Source organism: Myiozetetes cayanensis, unplaced genomic scaffold, assembly GCF_022539395.1.
Source record: "Myiozetetes cayanensis isolate MyiCay16 unplaced genomic scaffold, myiCay2020 scf18, whole genome shotgun sequence".
Lineage (NCBI taxonomy): Eukaryota > Metazoa > Chordata > Aves > Passeriformes > Tyrannidae > Myiozetetes > Myiozetetes cayanensis.
This window is the reverse complement of record NW_026087389.1, coordinates 9,263,478-9,280,020: the sequence shown is the minus strand read 5'-3', so window position 1 is coordinate 9,280,020 and position 16,543 is coordinate 9,263,478. Positions and strand designations below refer to the sequence as shown.

Below are 16,543 nucleotides of genomic sequence, written 5' to 3'. Positions count from 1 at the left end.
GGACACGTGTGGCGCCGCCGGCCGCGCTTCCGTCGGCGGGCGGAAACCGGGGCGGGGAGTTGCGGGAGCCCCGCCCGTGCGGGGTTTATCTGTGGTGGGGAGCGGAGGCGCCGGTGCGGGACCAGGGGCACGGACCGGGTGGTGTTGAGGAGCGGCGGGGCCGGGTAGGGGCGCGCTCCCGGCCCCCATGAAGCTGCGAGACGTCCCGTCCGCATGCCCGTCGCTGTGGCGCTGCCTGCCGTGCCCGCCGGCCGAGCTGCGCCTGGACCTGGTGCTGTCCTCGGGGCAGAGCTTCCGGTGAGCCAGCACGGGGGTCCCGGCACCCCCGGCCCGGCCCTGCGCGCTCGGGCCCGCCCCGACCTGCCCGTGTGCGGCAGGTGGTGGGAGAGCAGCCCGGGGGCCTGGACGGGCGTGCTGGGGGGGCGCGTCTGGACACTGCGGCAGGACCGGGACCGGCTCTGGTACACGGTGTACGGCGAAGAGGATGAGCACAAGGAGGAGGAACGGGATGGGTGCCCTGCCAAAGCAGCCAAACTGGATGCTGCAGAGACGGACCGAATCCTGCGTGACTACTTCCAGCTGGACGTGGGTCTGTCGGCCCTGTATCGCGAGTGGGAGGCGGCCGATCCCCTCTTCCGCAAGGTGGCCAAGGACTTCCCAGGTGAGGTGGCTCCAATGGGGCCCCAAGAGACAGCCACAGGAGCCACACAGTGTCCCCTCACTGTGTCCCGCCCGCAGGGGTGCGGGTACTGCGGCAGGACCCCATCGAGTGCCTCTTCTCCTTCATCTGCACCTCCAACAACCACATCTCCCGTATCACTGCCATGATTGAACGCCTCTGCCAGGCCTTCGGCCGCCACCTCTGCTGCATCGACGCCCGGCCGTTCCACGCCTTCCCGTCCCTCTCGGCGCTCACAGGTCCACTGTCACCCCACCACTGCCACCCTACTATGGCCTCGCCTGTGCCCACCCACATCCCTGTGCTGTGTCCACGCAGGCGCTGATGCCGAGGCCCGGCTGCGGGCGCTGGGCTTTGGGTACCGGGCCAAGTTTGTCAGCGGGAGCGCGCGGGCCATCACCGAGGGGCTTGGTGCTGAAGGGCTGTGCCAGCTCCGCACTGCGCCCTATTCCGAGGCCAGGAAGGTGCTGTGCACCCTGCCCGGTGTAGGTGCCAAGGTGGGTGCCAGAGCAGGGGTGGGATGTGGAGTGGGGTCCAGCATCAGGGCCTGACAGTGCTGCTGGTGGCAGGTGGCTGACTGCGTCTGCCTGTTGTCCCTGGACAAGGCCGAGGCAGTGCCAGTGGACACCCACGTCTGGCACATTGCACGGCAGCGCTATGGTGTGGCAGTGGGCGGCAAGAGCCTGACCCCCCGGGCCTACCAGGAGATCGGTGAGGGCAGGGCTGGGCCCTGACATGGGACCTCAGGGATGGTGCCTGTGTCCCCCATGCTGGCACTCACCCTCTCTCCGCAGGTGACTTCTTTCGGGGGCTGTGGGGCCCCCGCGCCGGCTGGGCACAGGCAGTGAGTACGCCCCTCTCAGGCAGCTCGGGGCTCAGCCCTCGCCCCCATCCTGGCCAGGCCCACCCCATCGTCTCTGTCCATTCCAGGTACTGTTCTGTGCTGACCTCCGCAAGGGCCAGGAGCCAGCCAGCAGCCGGGATCAGGCCTGGGAGAGCCGAAGCCAGGACTGCCATGGGGATGGGCCCCCCTAGGGACACCCAAGGAGGAACAGTGGCTTGAGTGGGACACTGCACCTGCTGCCAGCCTGGGATGGAGGGGGGTGGGCTGTGTCTGTCCCCTGCCCAGTGTGTGTGTGGAGGGAGCTGCTGCTCTGGGCAGTGAGGCTGGGGAGAATCAGGGCTGTGTCCAGCTCCCCCAGGGCAGAGCTGAGCCAAGCACCTTTGGCCTCTTGCCTTTATTACAAGCAATAAAATAGAAACATCCATTTGGAAAATTCTCCTTGAACATGCTGGGGGTGGGGGTGTGGGACAGTGCCAGGCCAGGCGTGGACGGAGGGAGGAAACAGATGCGGGAAGGGGCCCGGGACACAGCCCCAGGCTGGGGGTGCTCCGTGGGGTGCCCCTGCCCCGATGTGAGCCTGCAGTGAGTGCAGCCCCACAAACCCAGGGCAAGCACAGCAGGGTGCCCCCACACTGTCCCCTGCTGCTCCTGCACTGTAGGGCCCCCACCCCACACGGTGCCCATGGGAGGGCTGGACCCCCTTGGTCACCCCTGGATGTGGCTACGTGGGGCCATGCTCAGTCTGGAAAGAGGCGCTGACCTCTGCTTGTGGGTGAGCGCCCACAGTCCGACCCTGTGGGGAGGAGCAGGGTGAGATCCTGGCAGCAGCCCTGGGGGTGCAGGATGGGGACTGGGGTGTCAGGGCTCACCATTGCTGGTCGCTCCCACCAACCGCTCGCCAGGGCTGGTGGGAGTTGTCTGTCCAGGGATGTCCTGGCTGGTTCCCAACTGCAGCTTCCTCATGTGTCTCACCACTGCCGTGGCGTTGAAGGCTTGCTGCCAACCCCACAGTGTCTGTCACCTGACACGGGGTGCCTGGGGGACCTCTGTGTCCCCCAGCACCCCCCAGCACCCCCAACTCACCTTCCACTTGCTCTTTGCAAAGTTCTTCTTGATCTGTTCACTCACTGACTGGTGGATGTTCTTGTCCAGGGCTGTGTCCCCAGCGATCCTGAAGCGAGATGGGGATCAGCTGGGGCCCTCCTACCCCATGGCTGCTGTGGGGTGAGCCAGAGAAGGGATAGATCATGGCAGGTCACCCCTTACCAGGGATGCTGCAGGGCTTGCTCGCAGGTGAAGCGCTTGCTGGGGTCCTTCTCCATCAGGTGTTGGATGAAGTCCTTGGCTGTGACAGGGCATTGAGCAGTTGTGAGTGTCTGTGCCCCCTTGGGTACTGTTGACACTGTGCCAGGCTCCCAGCCCTCACCACCCCGGTGATCCCAGCTCACCTGAGTCTGAGATGTCATCCCAGTAAGGTGAGTCGAACTCATACTCAGCCCGCAGGATCTGCTCGAAGAGCTTGGCATCGTTCTCATCATAGAAAGGAGGGTAACCACAGAGCCTGGGGGGGTAGGGGGGAGGGGATGCTGGCCCTGGGCAGCCCTGAGAGGCCAGACCCCCAGGATAGGAAGGAATGGGAGCGGGGATACGTACAGAATGTAGGCGATGACCCCGATGGACCAGCAATCCACTGCCTTGCTGTAAGGCTTCTGTGCCAGCACCTCAGGGGCTGGGGGAGATGGCAGGGTTGAGGGGGGACCCCAATCTGTGGGATACCCCAACCCCACACTCAGGGTGGTGGCAGCCTACAGCAGGCACTCACCCACATAGCCAGGAGTGCCACAGGCCGTGGACATGACGCTGCCACAGCCCTCAATCTTCGACAGCCCGAAGTCGCTGATCATGATCTTGGAGTCCTCGTCCATGCTGTAATAGAGCAGGTTCTCGGGCTGCGAGGAGGGGGGGTTCAGGGTCGTGCAACACTGGGTTCCCTTCCTGCCATCACCATGAGGGTGCTGCGTGTGTACCCCCCACCCCAACTGCTCACCTTCAGGTCGCGGTGGACGATGCCCATGTCGTGCAGGTACTTGACAGCATCGAGGATCTGCCGGATCAGGGCACTGGCATCTCGCTCGGTGTAGAAGCCCTTCTCCACGATGCGGTCGAAGAGTTCCCCCCCAGAGACCCTGCAGGGATGGGCAGAACCCATCAGCACAGTGTCCCCCCTCCCAGCCAAGACCCCTCTGGAGCCTCCCAGCAACACTCACAGCTGCATGATGAGGTAAAGGTGAGTGCCACTCTCGTAGATGTCATCCAAGGCCACGATATTGGGGTGCTTGATCCTGCAGGGGGAGGTGCAGGGGCGTGAGGGGGCTCCCGCCTGCCCCCACCCCAGCCCCCACAGGACAGGGAGCAGCCAGGCTCCATGCCGTAGGGCATCACGCGCTGCCGGCTATTTTGGGCACTGGCAATAACACGCGGCAATGGGTGCTGGCAGTGGGGAGCTGTGCCAGGTTGTGGGGGTGCCATGGGGCAGGACCCCCACCCTGGTGCTGGGACATCCCCTACTTGTGGAGGACGGCGATCTCATTCTCAATGCTGGTCTCCTTCCCCTCCAGCGCCTTCTTGGCGATGCACTTGATGGCCACCAGCTTCCGTGTCGCCTTCTCCTCTGCCAGGACCACCTCGGAGAAGGCCCCCCTGGGGGGGTTAAGGGATGAGCAGGGCAGAGGGGGGATGCCAGCCAGAGCCAGCCAGTGCCACCATGCCACGATTGTCATGGTGACAGGCAGAAAGTCCAGCTATTTATAGGAGAAAAGTGAGTGGGAGCCGTCTGCTGGGATGGCTGGTCATGGACCCTGCCAGCAATAGAACGCCTGGCACCACTTGTCCCTCCCGGTATGGCTGCACCATCCCATCAGGCAGGATAAGGCCGTGACGCTGCCGGGGATGAGCCATGCTAGGGCTGAGCCCCCATGTGGATTTTGGCAGCCCCACGCCATGCCATCCTGCAGCACCCAGGGTCACCCAAGGGCTGAGGTGCCTGTTAGGAGCCAGACAGAGCTGTTGGCAGTGCCCAAGTGGGGAAGTGACAGGTAGCATGTTTGCGCTGCGACGGGCCCTAAGCCTTGACGTAATTAACCTGCTAATCCAGCCTAAGAGCCTTACAGTGCCGTGGGCACCAGTGGGAACCCCTCTGGCAGCTGGGGGACCGTCCTTGGGCATGGCACAGCCACCCGTGGCACAGCAGGGGGAACCAGCCAGCACCAGTGGGAGGTGGCACCTGCACCTGTGCCACACAGTGTCTCCCCGCATGTGCCAGCCCCACCTCGGGCCAGGGTTTGAGCCGGTTCCACTTGGCAGGTCTGGCAAAGCTGGAGGGCCAGACCCATCACGGTGAGTGCTGTCACCAGTGTGTCCCCCAGCCTGCGACTCACGTGCCCAGGACGTCTCGGAAGTCGTAGATCTGCCGAATGTCCTCGGTCCTCTTCTTCCAGCTGGGCCCATCCTGCCCCAGCGGCATGGTGCCCCGTGGGGCCACCCACTCCCACCTGTGACACGAGTGGGGGACAGGGTGGGGACAGGGTGTCAGCATGCTGGATTGGTGTGGGGACACGGGGGAGGTAACAGGGTACTAAGGGGACGTGATTGTCATCGTGGGGTCATGGGAACAAGCTGTGCCATGCAGGAGTTTTGGCACGGGATGTCCCACTGGGGACACAGGCAGCCACCCTCCGGTTGCCCACCCATGGGGAGGGCACGGGGCGGGCTCGGGGCGGGCAGGCAGGGGGAGGGTCCCAGACACGCGCGTGGGTGCGTGGAGGGGGGGGTCTCCACCGGCATTCCCCACGCCTGCCAGCTGGCACAGCCGCGCCGGGCGGGACACGCGTGGGAGCCGGAGCTGCGCAGCGCGGGTTGTGTCGCGCAGCTCCGCCGCCGCCACTCGGAGCCGCGCGTGGGCACGGTGTCCGCGCGCGGGCACGCCGCCCCCGCCCCGCCCCGCCCTTACCGACGGCCCCGGCCCCGGGCCCGCGGCGGAGCAGCGGCGACTCCTCCCGGCGCGGCGCCGCCGGACAGCGCTGACGTCACGGCGGGGGGCGGGCGCGCGCCCGGCCGCCGCCAATGGGAGGGGGCGGTTCGGCCGCCGGGGGCCGGGGGGACACGCGTGACCGCGGGGGCGCGTGGACAGGCGGGGGGAGCGGGGAGGGGGCGCGCGCGCGGCGGTGACATCCCCCCGCCCCCCGAGTCTGTTGTGGGGATGGATGCGAGTGGATGGATGCCTTGGGTAGACACGCGTGGGGTTGCAGGACAGACTCGACCCTGCCACGCCTCGCCACTCCCCCCGACTGAGCCCAGCACCGCCAGGACCCTCCCCCGCCCACACCCACCCCAGGGCAGGGCTGGTCCCCGATGTCACCACACCATTACCTGCACACAGCTGCCTTTATTGCCCACGGTTGTGGCAATAGTAGCCACCGGTACATGGAGAGCTCGGCCACCCACCCACCCACCGGGCCCACCGCCCTTCCAGCCCCTTTCCCTCCCCACCTTCCCCCCAGCTCCCCTGTGGGCGTTGGGATCTCCCCACCCGCAGTGACAGATGGACAAGGGACTGTGGGAACCACACTGCAGGAGCCACCACATCTGGCCCCTGCAGTGACCTGGCTGATGTCACCTGAGTTACAGGGGGAGCACAGGGTAACGTGGGAGCAGAAGCCACCAGCTGGGGGAGGCTGTCCACGGGAGAGATCCCCGCAACTCCACAGGGTTCCAAGCCTGAATCAGTGAAAGCCCCACTCAGGGAGGAGACAGCAGGCAGGCTCTGTCTCGCAGGTGAGGAGGCTGAGCAGGCCCAGGGCATGCAGAAGGCTGCGCCCGCTCCATCCTGCACTGGCATGGTACAGCCAGAGCACAGGCAGGGCAGAACCCTGCAGGTGAGGTCCACACAGAGAGGGGGGTCCTCAGCCCCTGCTACCCATCCAGCAGCTTGAGGATGCTCTCCCGCTCCTTCAGGGTCTTCCAAGCCTGGTCCTTCTCCTTCTTGGTGGGCGTGCGCTTCTTCTGCCGGGCAGCCATGATCTTGCGGAAGGCATCCATCACCTCGTTGTCGGCCATACGGACACGCTGTCGCAGCTCCTGCCGGTGCAGCTCCTCCTTGGCCAGCCTGGGGGGCACACAGGGGTGTCAGTCCCCGCCAGGCAGCCCCCTGCTTGCCCCCATTCCTGCCCCCTCTCTCTCACCGCAGCAACTCGTGTTTCTTGGTGCGGTTGTGAGCGCTGAGGGCCTTGAGCTCCGCCTGCCTCTTGCGCAGCTCCGCCAGCACCTCATCCTCCGAGTCCTCGGCTGGGCGGTCCTCTGACTCCAGCAGGCCCTGAGCCACCAGCTCCTCCTTGATCCGCCCCTCCAGGGACTTGGTGTGGGGGACGCTGCCAGGGTGGAGAGCGGCCGCTGCCCACCATGCGCCCTTTGCTCCCCGCGACTCACGGGGGCAGGGAGCCAGCGCTGTGCTCCGCGCAGCCACGGGCAGCGCCGAGCTCTGGGTCTGCCTCAGCCGCTCACCTGAAGGGCTTGTTCTGGCTGCGGGGAGACGTGCCGGCACCGTCGGCTCCCGAGTCCTTGCCGGCGATCTCAGGGATGGGGGAGTCCTCCACGGGGGAGATGATGTTTTCCTAGCAGAGGGAGCATGAGGGAAAGGTAAGGGTTAGTGGTGGGTTGTGACGGTGCTACCCCACAGGCATGGCCCCACAGAGCCCTCTCACCTCCACAAGGGCCTGCAGGAGACGCTGCGTCAGGGGACCGAAGGGACACCCGTCCTCTGGCTGCTCATGCTGGGCCTCCGACTTCTTCAAGAGGGCATCGACATCTGGGAGGAAGTGGAAGAGGAAGATAAACAACCCCAAAGGTGACCCAACAGAGGTGAGCAGTCAGGCAGGGCAGTCTCAGCCCCTGGGGCTGAGGCTTGGCTCTACTGGGTACAAGTGTTCCCAGCCCCTCTGGGCAAAGGCAGAGGCGGGATGGGGGCACCTTTGGTGTCCAGCTCAGTCAGTGGCCCCAGGACACCTTTCTTCTTGTCAGCAGCAGCTGCTGCCCGGGCTCCATCCTTCTGCTCCTCCAGCAGGTCCTCCTGTGCCCAGCGCTGGGAATAATGCTTCCCCAGTGGTGGGATCTGTGAGAGCAGGGCTCAGCATAGCTCCTGGAGACTCTGCCTTGCCTCCCACCTCCCCAGCACTACGGCAGCATCCCAGGTGGGAACACTTGCTGTGAGGTACTGGAGGGGATGGGGAGAGAGGGCACAGGATGGGCTCAGGAGCTTTTCACCTTGTAATGCTCAGCCTCATCCTCAGGTGGCTTGAGCAGCTCCTCCAGGACTCTGACCTCCTCATTAGTGAGATCGGCACAGTATGGCTCCACTGATGCCCAGAACCTGCAGAGGCGGATGGACTGTGAGGGAGAGCTGCAGGGGAGCACATGGGAGCTGACACATGGCCCCCTTCCCCGGGGTACCTTTTCCCTCAGCCTTTGTGCTGCATGCTTCAAGGAAGGAGACAGATAATCCCAATGTCCCCCAACACCCGCACACCTGTTTGGAGCATCATTTTTGGGAATGCGGGGCACGTCAATGGGATCATCCTGGAACTCGTATTCCTGGATCTTGGGCTGCAGGTTCTTGGACTTGGGCCGGCCAGGGCCAGGCCCAGTCCCATGGCCCCCTTTGCCCTCCAGCTTCTGCTTCTTGGGCTTCCCATGTTTGACAGATGTGCCCACATCGTGGTCCTTGCTCAGCTTCAGGAACCGCCGGTCGCCCTTCTTATCCTGCCAGTCCGTCAGGATCTGGAAGAGAGTCGATGCCCCATCAGGTCCCATGCCCAGGGCTGGGCAGGGGCGGGCCAGGGGTAGCCCCTAGGCAGGAAGGAGCGAGACAGGGAGCCTGTCCCTGACCCTACACGGTCCCAGCACCTGTGTCTCAGCCTCCAGGACGCGGAGGCGGCGGCTGGCGGAGGAGAGCAGTGTCTCCAGCTCCAGCTGCAGCGTGTCCAGCTCCTCGATGCCGATGCCGTCATCCTCCGAGCGGGCCTGCACAGCCGTGTACCGGGGGCACACCTTCACGTGGTCCACCGACTTGAAGTCGTGGAACTGCAGCGGGCAGTCCTTCAGCTCGCTCATGGCGGCGGGCACCGGGCACTGGGGGGCTCCGGGGGCACCGAGAGGCGCTGGGGACAGGGGAACCCGGGGGAGAGGGGAGCGGAGCAGGGGGCTACGGGGGCCCGGGGGCATCGGGGCTGCGAGGGACCCGCGCGCAGGATCACCGGGGGAACCCGGGGCAAGCACCGGGGGAACCTGGGGCAAGCACCGGGGGAACCTGGGGCAAGCACCGGGGGAACCTGGGGCAAGCACCGGGCCGCTGCGGCGACCCGGGACGGGGTCCCAGGGCAGGATCGCGAGGTGGGCTCACGGGGCGGGATCGCGGGGTGGGCTCACGGGGCGGGATCGCGGGGTGAGATCCCGGGCTGGGCTCACGGGGCGGGATCCCGGGCTGGGCTCACGGGGCGGGATCGCGGGGTGAGATCCCGGGCTGGGCTCACGGGGCTCGGCGGGGACGCGACGGGGGGGGGGCCCAGCCTGGGCCGCGAACCCCTTCCGGCCCCGCGACCGCCCCGCCCCTCGCCGCCCATTGGCCGCGCCGCGCCCCGCGCCGACGCTCATTGGCCCAACGCGCCCTCCGTCTCCCTGCCCTAATATGGAAGAGCTGACAGGCGCGTACCAAGCGCGGCGCGGCGCGGGGGGGAAAGCGCGCGGGGTGTCGCCATCCCGCTCCGCGCCGCGGTGGGGGCCGGGCCGCGGGGCGGGAGCTCTCTGCCCGCCCCCCCTCCCTCCCGCCGCAGTGGGAGGTGCCGCGCATCCCGGAAGAGGTGATCGGCCACTTCCGCCTGCCGGGACCGGAGCGCTGCCGCCACCGCCATGGTAGGGCGGGGGGACCGGGATGGGCGGGGGGACGGCACCGGCACCGGCACCGGGGCTGGCATCGGCACCAGCGGGGGGTGATGGGGGCCCGGGGGCTGCGGGCCGGGGGCTGGCGCAGGAGGCGGTACCCGGGAGCAGCCGGTCCCCGGTGCGCGGTCTGACGGCGCCGCCGTGTCCCCGCAGACCGCCACGCTGCGCCCGTACCTGAACGCGGTGCGTGCCACGCTGCAGGCCGCGCTGTGCCTGGAGAACTTCTCCTCGCAGGTGGTGGAGCGGCACAACAAGCCCGAGGTGGAAGTCAGGTACGGGGAGGGGGTACCGGGGGAGCCCTGCGGGGCCCCCGCTGCCCGCCCCGGGAAACGCGGGCCGGTCTCTGCCGTGCTCCGGGCACCCCACGGCCCTCGGGCACAGCGCTGGTGCCGGCAGGGAGCCTGGGAGCTGCGGGAAGGAGGAGGGGATTCAGCCTGGGGACGAGCGAGGGTCTGCCCTGGGGAGGGACGTCCCGGGGGGTACGGGAAGCATCCTGCTGCAATCCCCCCCATCTCTGTGATCCCCGCAGCTCCGCTTCCCTGTTCCTCAGCAGTAAACTCTGCCTTCTGAGTCACCCCTGCCCTTCCTCTGCAGGAGCAGCAAAGAGCTGCTGTTGCAGCCGGTGATCATCAGCAGGAACGAGAAGGAAAAGGTGCTCATCGAGGGCTCCATCAACTCCGTGCGTGTCAGCATCGCCGTGAAGCAGGTGAGGGGGCGTGGGCAGGGGCTGGCAGCTCCTGCCTCGGGGGAAGCCTCACTTCCTTTTTCTCTCCCCAGGCTGATGAGATCGAGAAGATCTTGTGCCACAAATTCATGCGCTTCATGATGATGAGGGCTGAAAACTTCTTCATCCTGCGCAGGAAGCCCGTGGAGGTGAGGGGGCAGGGAGGGGGCAGAGCAGCCCCCAGCTCTGTTCCTGGTGCTGGGAGGGTGTCCAGGGCAGAGCTGGGATGCAAGTTTGCGTGTCAGTGACTTGGGCGCTGATCCCCAGGGCACTTCTCTCTTTCCCAGGGCTACGACATCAGCTTCTTGATCACAAACTTCCACACGGAGCAGATGTACAAGCACAAGTTGGTGGACTTTGTCATCCACTTCATGGAGGAGATTGACAAGGAAATCAGCGAGATGAAGCTCTCTGTCAATGCCAGGGCCCGCATCGTGGCAGAGGAGTTCCTTAAGAATGTGAGGCTCTGGAATGGGAGGGGGCGGGTCCCTGATTTTGGGAGTGGGTGTGGCACTCAAAGCCAGGGTGGCCCTTGTGCCCAGAGCTCTCCTGTCACCTCAGTGAGGACAGCGGTGACATTTTACCCACGGACCCTCTTGGGAACAGGGAGGGGAGGGTGCCGAGGGTGCTTGTACCCTCTTTGCTCGTGAAGTGCCAGCTTTTGAGACCCCCAGAGTGCACTCAGGGGCAGCAGCAGCCCTGGGGTCCCAGGCCCTTTTGGTGGGCACTGTGGTGGATGTGCAGTCCCTGGGGGAGGCAGCGGGAGAAGCTGAGTGTGGATGTCTGTGAGCACCACCTGGCTACCAGGAGGGCGGTGAGAGCCCCAGGCAGGCACTGACAGCTGCGTGTCTTCTGTCCTTTCCAGTTTTAGGCCGTGGTGCAGGACCCCGTGGCTCCCCCATGCTTGTGCCCGCGGGCACCGTGCCTGTGCCTGCTCCCGCTCCCCGAGAACGGCCGGGCCGGGCCGGGCCGGGCCCCGCCTGTCTGGGCGGGGCGGCCGGGTGGGAGCAGCCCCCGCTCGCAGCAGCGCGGCCCCGGCGCTGCCCCTGTCTCGTCGTGTTTTTTTAAACGGTCTCGTTTGCTGTATCCACCGCCTCCGACTCCTCCCTCGCCGCACCAGGGATGGGGGGAACCGCGGCCGGGGGGAGGGGGTTCAGATCATGGAACGGGAAGGGGCGTGAAACTGGAGGAGTACAGCACCATGGCAACGGCAAACCGAGGGGTGGGTGTTGATGGTGTCGGGGCGGGCCATAGGGGTAGTGGGGGGATATGAAAGGACTTGAAGGGGGCCTGGGGGCACCAAGGGGCTTGGGGGGTTCCTCTGTGTTTGAGGCACAAGAGGGCTTGGGGGGGTATGTGCAGTCTGAGGGGGGGCGGTGGAGGCTGTGGGCACAGGGGGCTGTTTATCCTGCCTGGAGGGCAGTAGAGCCACTGTGGGGGCTGGGGCTGTGACGTTACAGCACTGCTGGGGGTGAGGGGAGTCACATCCTGCACTTTGACATCACGCTGGAACTGGGGGCCACATCCTGCACTCTGACCTCGCGGTGGTACTGGGGGTTGGGGGCCACAGCCTGCATTTTAATATCACAGTGGTGCTGGGGCTGGGGGCCAATTCTGCACTGGACACCTGCTCCAGTCCCCAGATGGGACAGGGGACTAGGACGACCTGCTTGGCACAGAGGAGGCAGAGCCACCCACAGCTCCCCTCGCCCTCAGGCTACCATGGAACAGTGTAGCACCGAGAGCAGCACTGCGGGCACACAGCCCCCCAGCCAGGGACAGCGCTGGAGCAGGGCACACCCCAGCAGTCCCCGGGCCCAGAAGGCTGGGAACAAGGGACATCCCAGGGCTGTGCAGGGCACCCGGGGCGCTGGTGCAAAGCCTGGCATGTCAGACAATGCCACGTCAGGGGCCCCAGGCTCAGCCAGGCAGAGGCAGGCAGGGCAGCGCCCTCTCCCTCGCTCTGCCCCACCCCGTGCTGGGGACACGGGGCCAGCGAGGTCAGACAGGGCTGTGCTCACACGGCTGGCATCAGCCACCACCTCGGGCCACCAGGATGGCCACCAGCGCTGGCTTCACCTTGAGCTGCTCAAGAAGGCCAAGCTGCATGTGGAGACAGCCATTAAGGTGAGGGGCCTGATTTCACACCTCCCCAAATGTCATGTACTTGCCTTTATTGCATGTCTGGCTCAGGAGGGACCAGGACTGGGGCAGGCTGAGCCCTCTGGTGTCTGTGCAGGAGAAGAAGATCTTTATGGTGCAGGGCCCCTACCCCATCATCCGCAGGCTGCTGCGGGCCCGTGGCTGGGTGGAGAGGAAGCCCCCCAGTGTGGGCAGACAGCTGGAGCAGCATTGTGGCGACCAACAGAAACAGCAGCTGGAGACAGAGGCAAGGGATGATGGTGATGAGCAGAGGCAGGCAGTGCTGAACCCACGTGGTGGGGCACAGCCTGTCCTGGAGATCACAGAGCCACTGCACTCCCCATGGCCACCCACTGAGGAGGAGGAGGAGAAAGAGGAGGAAGAGCAGTGCGATGAAGACCACAATGGCATCCATGACCTCATGGTTAGCTGAGAGGGCTGAGCTCTGCCACAGCCCCCACTGCCCTTCCCTGGGATCCCCAGGCATGGGGCACACCCTGGGGATGAGGGTGGGACGGGGGCTCCGTGTCCCACTCTGGCCCCTTCCCTCACAGTCCTACCTGGTGCGGGACCGAGTGCCAAACTTCATCTGGGCCAGCTACCTCAGCGCTGTTGACCCTCAGCTGCTGGACCAGGACCAGGTGGTGAACCACTATGCCCGAGTGGGTGCCTTCACCACCAAGGTGGGGGCCTGGAGCCCTTGGAGAGGGGGGACACAAGGTGGGGGGGTGGGTTCACTAGGGATTGACAACCTTCTCTAAACAGGAGGGGCTATGCCTCAGTCTGCAAAACCTGCCCTGGATTGAGCAAGCAGACCCCAACACCTTTTTCCCACGGTGCTATCGGCTGGGGACCATGGACGAGCGGGAAGCTTTCATCGGTGAGCTGCTGCCCTCCTGTGCTCCCACTCTTCCCACATCCTGTGCATGACTGATTAGGGACAATGCTTCCTTCTTGCAGATGATTTCCGCCTGACAGCAGCTCGCAGTCTGCTCAAACTGGCCCTGGAAGAGGTTGGGGACAGGCTGATGAGGACTGAGGAGCCCCCAGGCTCTGACAACGGGCCAGGTGAGTGCATGGAGCTGGGGCTGATGGCAGGAACAGGTCCAGGGCCTGAGCGTGGAGGCTGAGTCTCTGCTCATGGCTGTGGCCTGGGATCCCCTGCTCCCTCCCATAAATGCTCCTTATGGGTGCTCCACCCCCCACCCTCTCCCCATGCTACCAAAGCCACAGGTCCCAGAGGGAGGCTCTGTGCTGCTTTGGCTCCAAGGCTGGCACAGCAGCCATGTCTCTCACCCCATGCCATCCATAGCAGGGTCAGGATCTCCCCTGTACCCCCAGCTGGTGGAGGAGGCCCTGGAGGTCTGTGAGCAGCACCTGGGCGTTCTGAGGCACCAGGACATTGACAGGGGCACCCCGTTCCCCTGCAGGACATGCATTGACTGGAACCGCTTCCTCCAGGATTACTACTGCGTGGCACAGTGAGTGCCAAGCGTGACAGGGGGCAGGGGACATTGGTGGGGCTGGTGCTGAGCTCCCCATGTCACCCCACAGTGAGGGAGCCGGGCTGGTGCTGAGTGGGGCACAGAGGGAGCGGTGCCAGGACCTGCTGCGGCGTTTGGCAGAGCAGCTGCCACAGTTCAGCATGGAGGGCAAGCTCAATGTCTGGATCCTCAAGCCTGGTGCCGACTCGCAAGGCAGGGGTAAGGCTGGGGAAAGCGGGGGACACACACGGGCTCCCCACAGAGGAGGGGTCCCACCATCACTGTGCCCTTGTTCCCCAGGCATCGTCTGTGCGACACGGTTGGAGGAGGTGCTGCGGCTGGCGCGGGGCTGCACAGCACCCTCGGTGCGGGAGGGCAAGTGGGTGGTGCAGAAGTACCTGGAGCGGCTGCTGACTATCTTTGGCACCAAATTCGACATCCGGCAGTGGTTTGTGGTGACTGACTGGAAGCCGCTGACCGTCTGGTTCTACGGAGACTGCTACCTGCGCTTCTGCTCCCGGCCCTTCTCCCTGCACTGCCTGGAGCGGTGAGTGCCCCCCACCCTGGCTCCCCACATCCCAGCCCCTCAGACTGATCTCAGCCCCCCTCTCCCTACCCCAGTGCCAGGCACCTCTGCAACGTCTCCGTCCAGAAGTGGTACAAGACGTCACCAGACCAGGACCCCCGCGTGCCCCACGACAGGGTCTGGTCCAGCAGGCAGTTCCAGGCATACCTGGCATGGCTGGGGCAAGCGGATGCTTGGCATCAGGTGATAGTGCCTGGCATGAAGGCGGCAATACTTAACGCCCTGCGTAGCGCCCAGGACCAGGTGGGCTTCCGCAAGAGCAGCTTTGAGCTCTATGGGGCCGACTTTCTCGTTGGGGAGGACTGCCAGCCCTGGCTGCTGGAGATCAACTCCTGCCCCACCATGAGCCCCTCCTCGGCTGTGACCCGACGGCTCTGTGCCAACGTCCAGCGGGACACGCTGCGCCTCGTGCTCGACCGCAAGGACAACCCCACCTGCTCCATTGGAGCCTTTGAGCTCATCTACAAGGAGGTAGGCTGGGGAGCTGGGGGGCAGGCACACCCTGGGCACTCCAAGTCCCCACTCCCTGCTGTCTCCCCACAGGTGGCTATGCCCAGGCCTCTGTCTGGGCGTGTGAAGCTGATAGTCAAAGGCTGTTCCCTGAAGAAGTGCTGGCCAGCACAGCATCGAGCTCAGGTCAAGTCCCCCACCACTGTGCCCAGTGCCACACAGTACCCAAGGGCCAGAGACACCAGGGTGCCCCAGCGAGCACAGCATCGCCCCCTCATCACTGTGCCCAGTGCCCCCAAGCTCCCCGTGTCCCCAAGGGCCAGAGACACTGGGGTGCCCCAGCGAGCACAGCATCACCCCCTCACCACTCTGCCCAGTGCCCCCAAGCTCCCCATGTCCCCAAGGGCCAGAGACACCGGGATGCCCCAGCGAGCACAGCATCGCCCCTCACCACTGTGCCCAGTGCCCCCAAGCTCCCCATGTCCCCAAGGGCCAGAGACACCGGGATGCCCCAGCGAGCACAGCATCGCCCCCTCACCACTGTGCCCAGTGCCCCCAAGCTCTCTGTGTCCCCAGGGGCCAGAGACACTCATGTACCCAAGCGAGCACAGCATCAATCTCCCATCGCTGTGTCCAGTGCCCCCAAGCTTCCTGTGTCCCCAGGGGCCAGAGACACTCATGTACCCAAGCGAGCACAGCATCAATCCCCCACCACTATGCCCAGTGCCCCCAAGCTTCCTGTGTCCCCAAGGGCCAGAAACACACGGACACCACAGCGAGCACAGCATCAACCCTCCACCACTGTGCTCAGTGTCCCCAGGCTCCCCATGTCCCCAGGGGCCAGAGACACCCAGGTCCCCAAGCCCAGAGCAGCAACAGGGAAGCAGCCTCCTCTGCGGCAATGGAGCCACTCCAGCTCTGGCCTCTCAGCATCGCCACAGCCCCGGAGCCGCTCTGCTGGGAGCCAGGGGCTGCCACGGCTCCGTCACCCACACAGGCAGCCCCAGGCCACTCAGCCCCTGATCAGGGTCTGTCCCCTGGATAGAGTGCCTGTGCCACTGCCCTGGGGAGCACCCAGCAACCCCTGGCTAGCCATGGGCTGTGTCCCCTCCTTCCCTCCTGCCAGGCCACCGCGCCTACATCTGCCTGCAAAGATCATTGTGACGCCTGGCCCAGAGCAGAGGCACGTGGCAGTTCCCAATGGGACACAGAAGACCTGGGATACTGAGACATTCCCAGGAGGGGACAGCACCCTGCCCATCTTTGCTGGGCCAGCATGGCAGTACTCAGCTCCCTCCCACCACGGTGCACCCCCACTGCTGTGTCGTGGTCCCCACTTCATCCCTCATACGCACTTTAAAATACTTCTGTAATAAGGAGCCTGGCTTGGACCTTCTGTGTGTGGGAGCTGTGGGCAGGGCCAGGGCTGCTCCCAGGATTGGGCTACAGGCAGGAACTGGGGCTGCTGGGGCACAGAGCAGGCAGGAAAAGCTGCCTCCACTCCTGCCTGCCTGCGGTCACCCCTGCCAGACACAGCAGGGGCAGACACTGCCAGACACCACCTGTCGTGGTGGTGATGCCCCTGTGCCCTGGCACTGGGAACCAGGGTGGGTACAGAGGGGTGGCAGAGCTGGTGCTCCCA

General features: G+C 65.5%; 5 protein-coding genes and 1 long non-coding RNA gene across 12 annotated transcripts; 4 read left to right on the top strand and 2 right to left on the bottom strand.

Moving 5' to 3' along the window:
* The first annotated feature begins 52 nt into the window (after positions 1-52).
* OGG1 (8-oxoguanine DNA glycosylase) lies at positions 53-1,956 on the top strand. 5 transcript variants are annotated; one of them, XM_050313132.1, is made up of 7 exons: positions 53-297; positions 378-661; positions 739-918; positions 998-1,176; positions 1,249-1,390; positions 1,474-1,523; positions 1,610-1,956. In XM_050313132.1, exons 1-7 carry the CDS (start codon positions 188-190, stop codon positions 1,712-1,714), a joined length of 1,050 nt encoding a protein of 349 aa, XP_050169089.1. In that variant the 5' UTR covers positions 53-187; the 3' UTR covers positions 1,715-1,956. The 5 variants fall into 5 exon arrangements, with proteins under 5 accessions (XP_050169089.1, XP_050169087.1, XP_050169088.1 ...); XM_050313130.1 differs by having other exon boundaries at positions 1,474-1,956; XM_050313131.1 differs by having other exon boundaries at positions 53-661.
* Positions 1,903-5,602, bottom strand: CAMK1 (calcium/calmodulin dependent protein kinase I). The gene is made up of 12 exons (XM_050313141.1): positions 5,533-5,602; positions 4,961-5,074; positions 4,092-4,223; positions 3,791-3,865; positions 3,571-3,709; positions 3,346-3,472; positions 3,177-3,252; positions 2,972-3,084; positions 2,790-2,868; positions 2,607-2,694; positions 2,393-2,519; positions 1,903-2,316 (listed from the first exon to the last, which is right to left on the bottom strand). The coding sequence occupies exons 2-12, from the start codon at positions 5,044-5,046 to the stop codon at positions 2,261-2,263; spliced, it is 1,098 nt and encodes a 365-aa protein (XP_050169098.1). The 5' UTR covers positions 5,047-5,074; positions 5,533-5,602; the 3' UTR covers positions 1,903-2,260.
* Positions 5,603-6,494: 892 nt separating this feature from the next.
* On the bottom strand, positions 6,495-9,132 carry TADA3 (transcriptional adaptor 3). The gene is made up of 8 exons (XM_050312914.1): positions 8,481-9,132; positions 8,104-8,354; positions 7,842-7,947; positions 7,548-7,689; positions 7,283-7,386; positions 7,083-7,192; positions 6,764-6,949; positions 6,495-6,687 (listed from the first exon to the last, which is right to left on the bottom strand). The coding sequence occupies exons 1-8, from the start codon at positions 8,796-8,798 to the stop codon at positions 6,495-6,497; spliced, it is 1,410 nt and encodes a 469-aa protein (XP_050168871.1). The 5' UTR covers positions 8,799-9,132.
* Positions 7,091-7,848, top strand: LOC126638764 (uncharacterized). The gene is made up of 3 exons (XR_007628683.1): positions 7,091-7,217; positions 7,292-7,439; positions 7,639-7,848. It is a non-coding gene; the product is annotated as an uncharacterized LOC126638764 (long non-coding RNA).
* Positions 9,133-9,330: 198 nt separating the features above from the next.
* On the top strand, positions 9,331-11,325 carry ARPC4 (actin related protein 2/3 complex subunit 4). The gene is made up of 6 exons (XM_050312916.1): positions 9,331-9,485; positions 9,669-9,787; positions 10,110-10,221; positions 10,293-10,388; positions 10,527-10,697; positions 11,105-11,325. Exons 1-6 carry the CDS (start codon positions 9,483-9,485, stop codon positions 11,108-11,110), a joined length of 507 nt encoding a protein of 168 aa, XP_050168873.1. The 5' UTR covers positions 9,331-9,482; the 3' UTR covers positions 11,111-11,325.
* A 491-nt stretch (positions 11,326-11,816) lies between these two features.
* TTLL3 (tubulin tyrosine ligase like 3) lies at positions 11,817-16,062 on the top strand. Of its 3 annotated transcripts, XM_050312913.1 has the most exons (10): positions 11,817-12,366; positions 12,479-12,805; positions 12,936-13,064; positions 13,147-13,261; positions 13,342-13,449; positions 13,694-13,862; positions 13,936-14,084; positions 14,166-14,412; positions 14,487-14,922; positions 14,995-16,062. In XM_050312913.1, the coding sequence occupies exons 1-10, from the start codon at positions 11,962-11,964 to the stop codon at positions 15,922-15,924; spliced, it is 3,015 nt and encodes a 1,004-aa protein (XP_050168870.1). In that variant the 5' UTR covers positions 11,817-11,961; the 3' UTR covers positions 15,925-16,062. The 3 variants fall into 3 exon arrangements, with proteins under 3 accessions (XP_050168870.1, XP_050168869.1, XP_050168867.1); XM_050312912.1 differs by having other exon boundaries at positions 12,936-13,022; positions 14,487-16,062; XM_050312910.1 differs by having other exon boundaries at positions 14,487-16,062.
* The last annotated feature ends 481 nt before the right edge of the window (positions 16,063-16,543 follow it).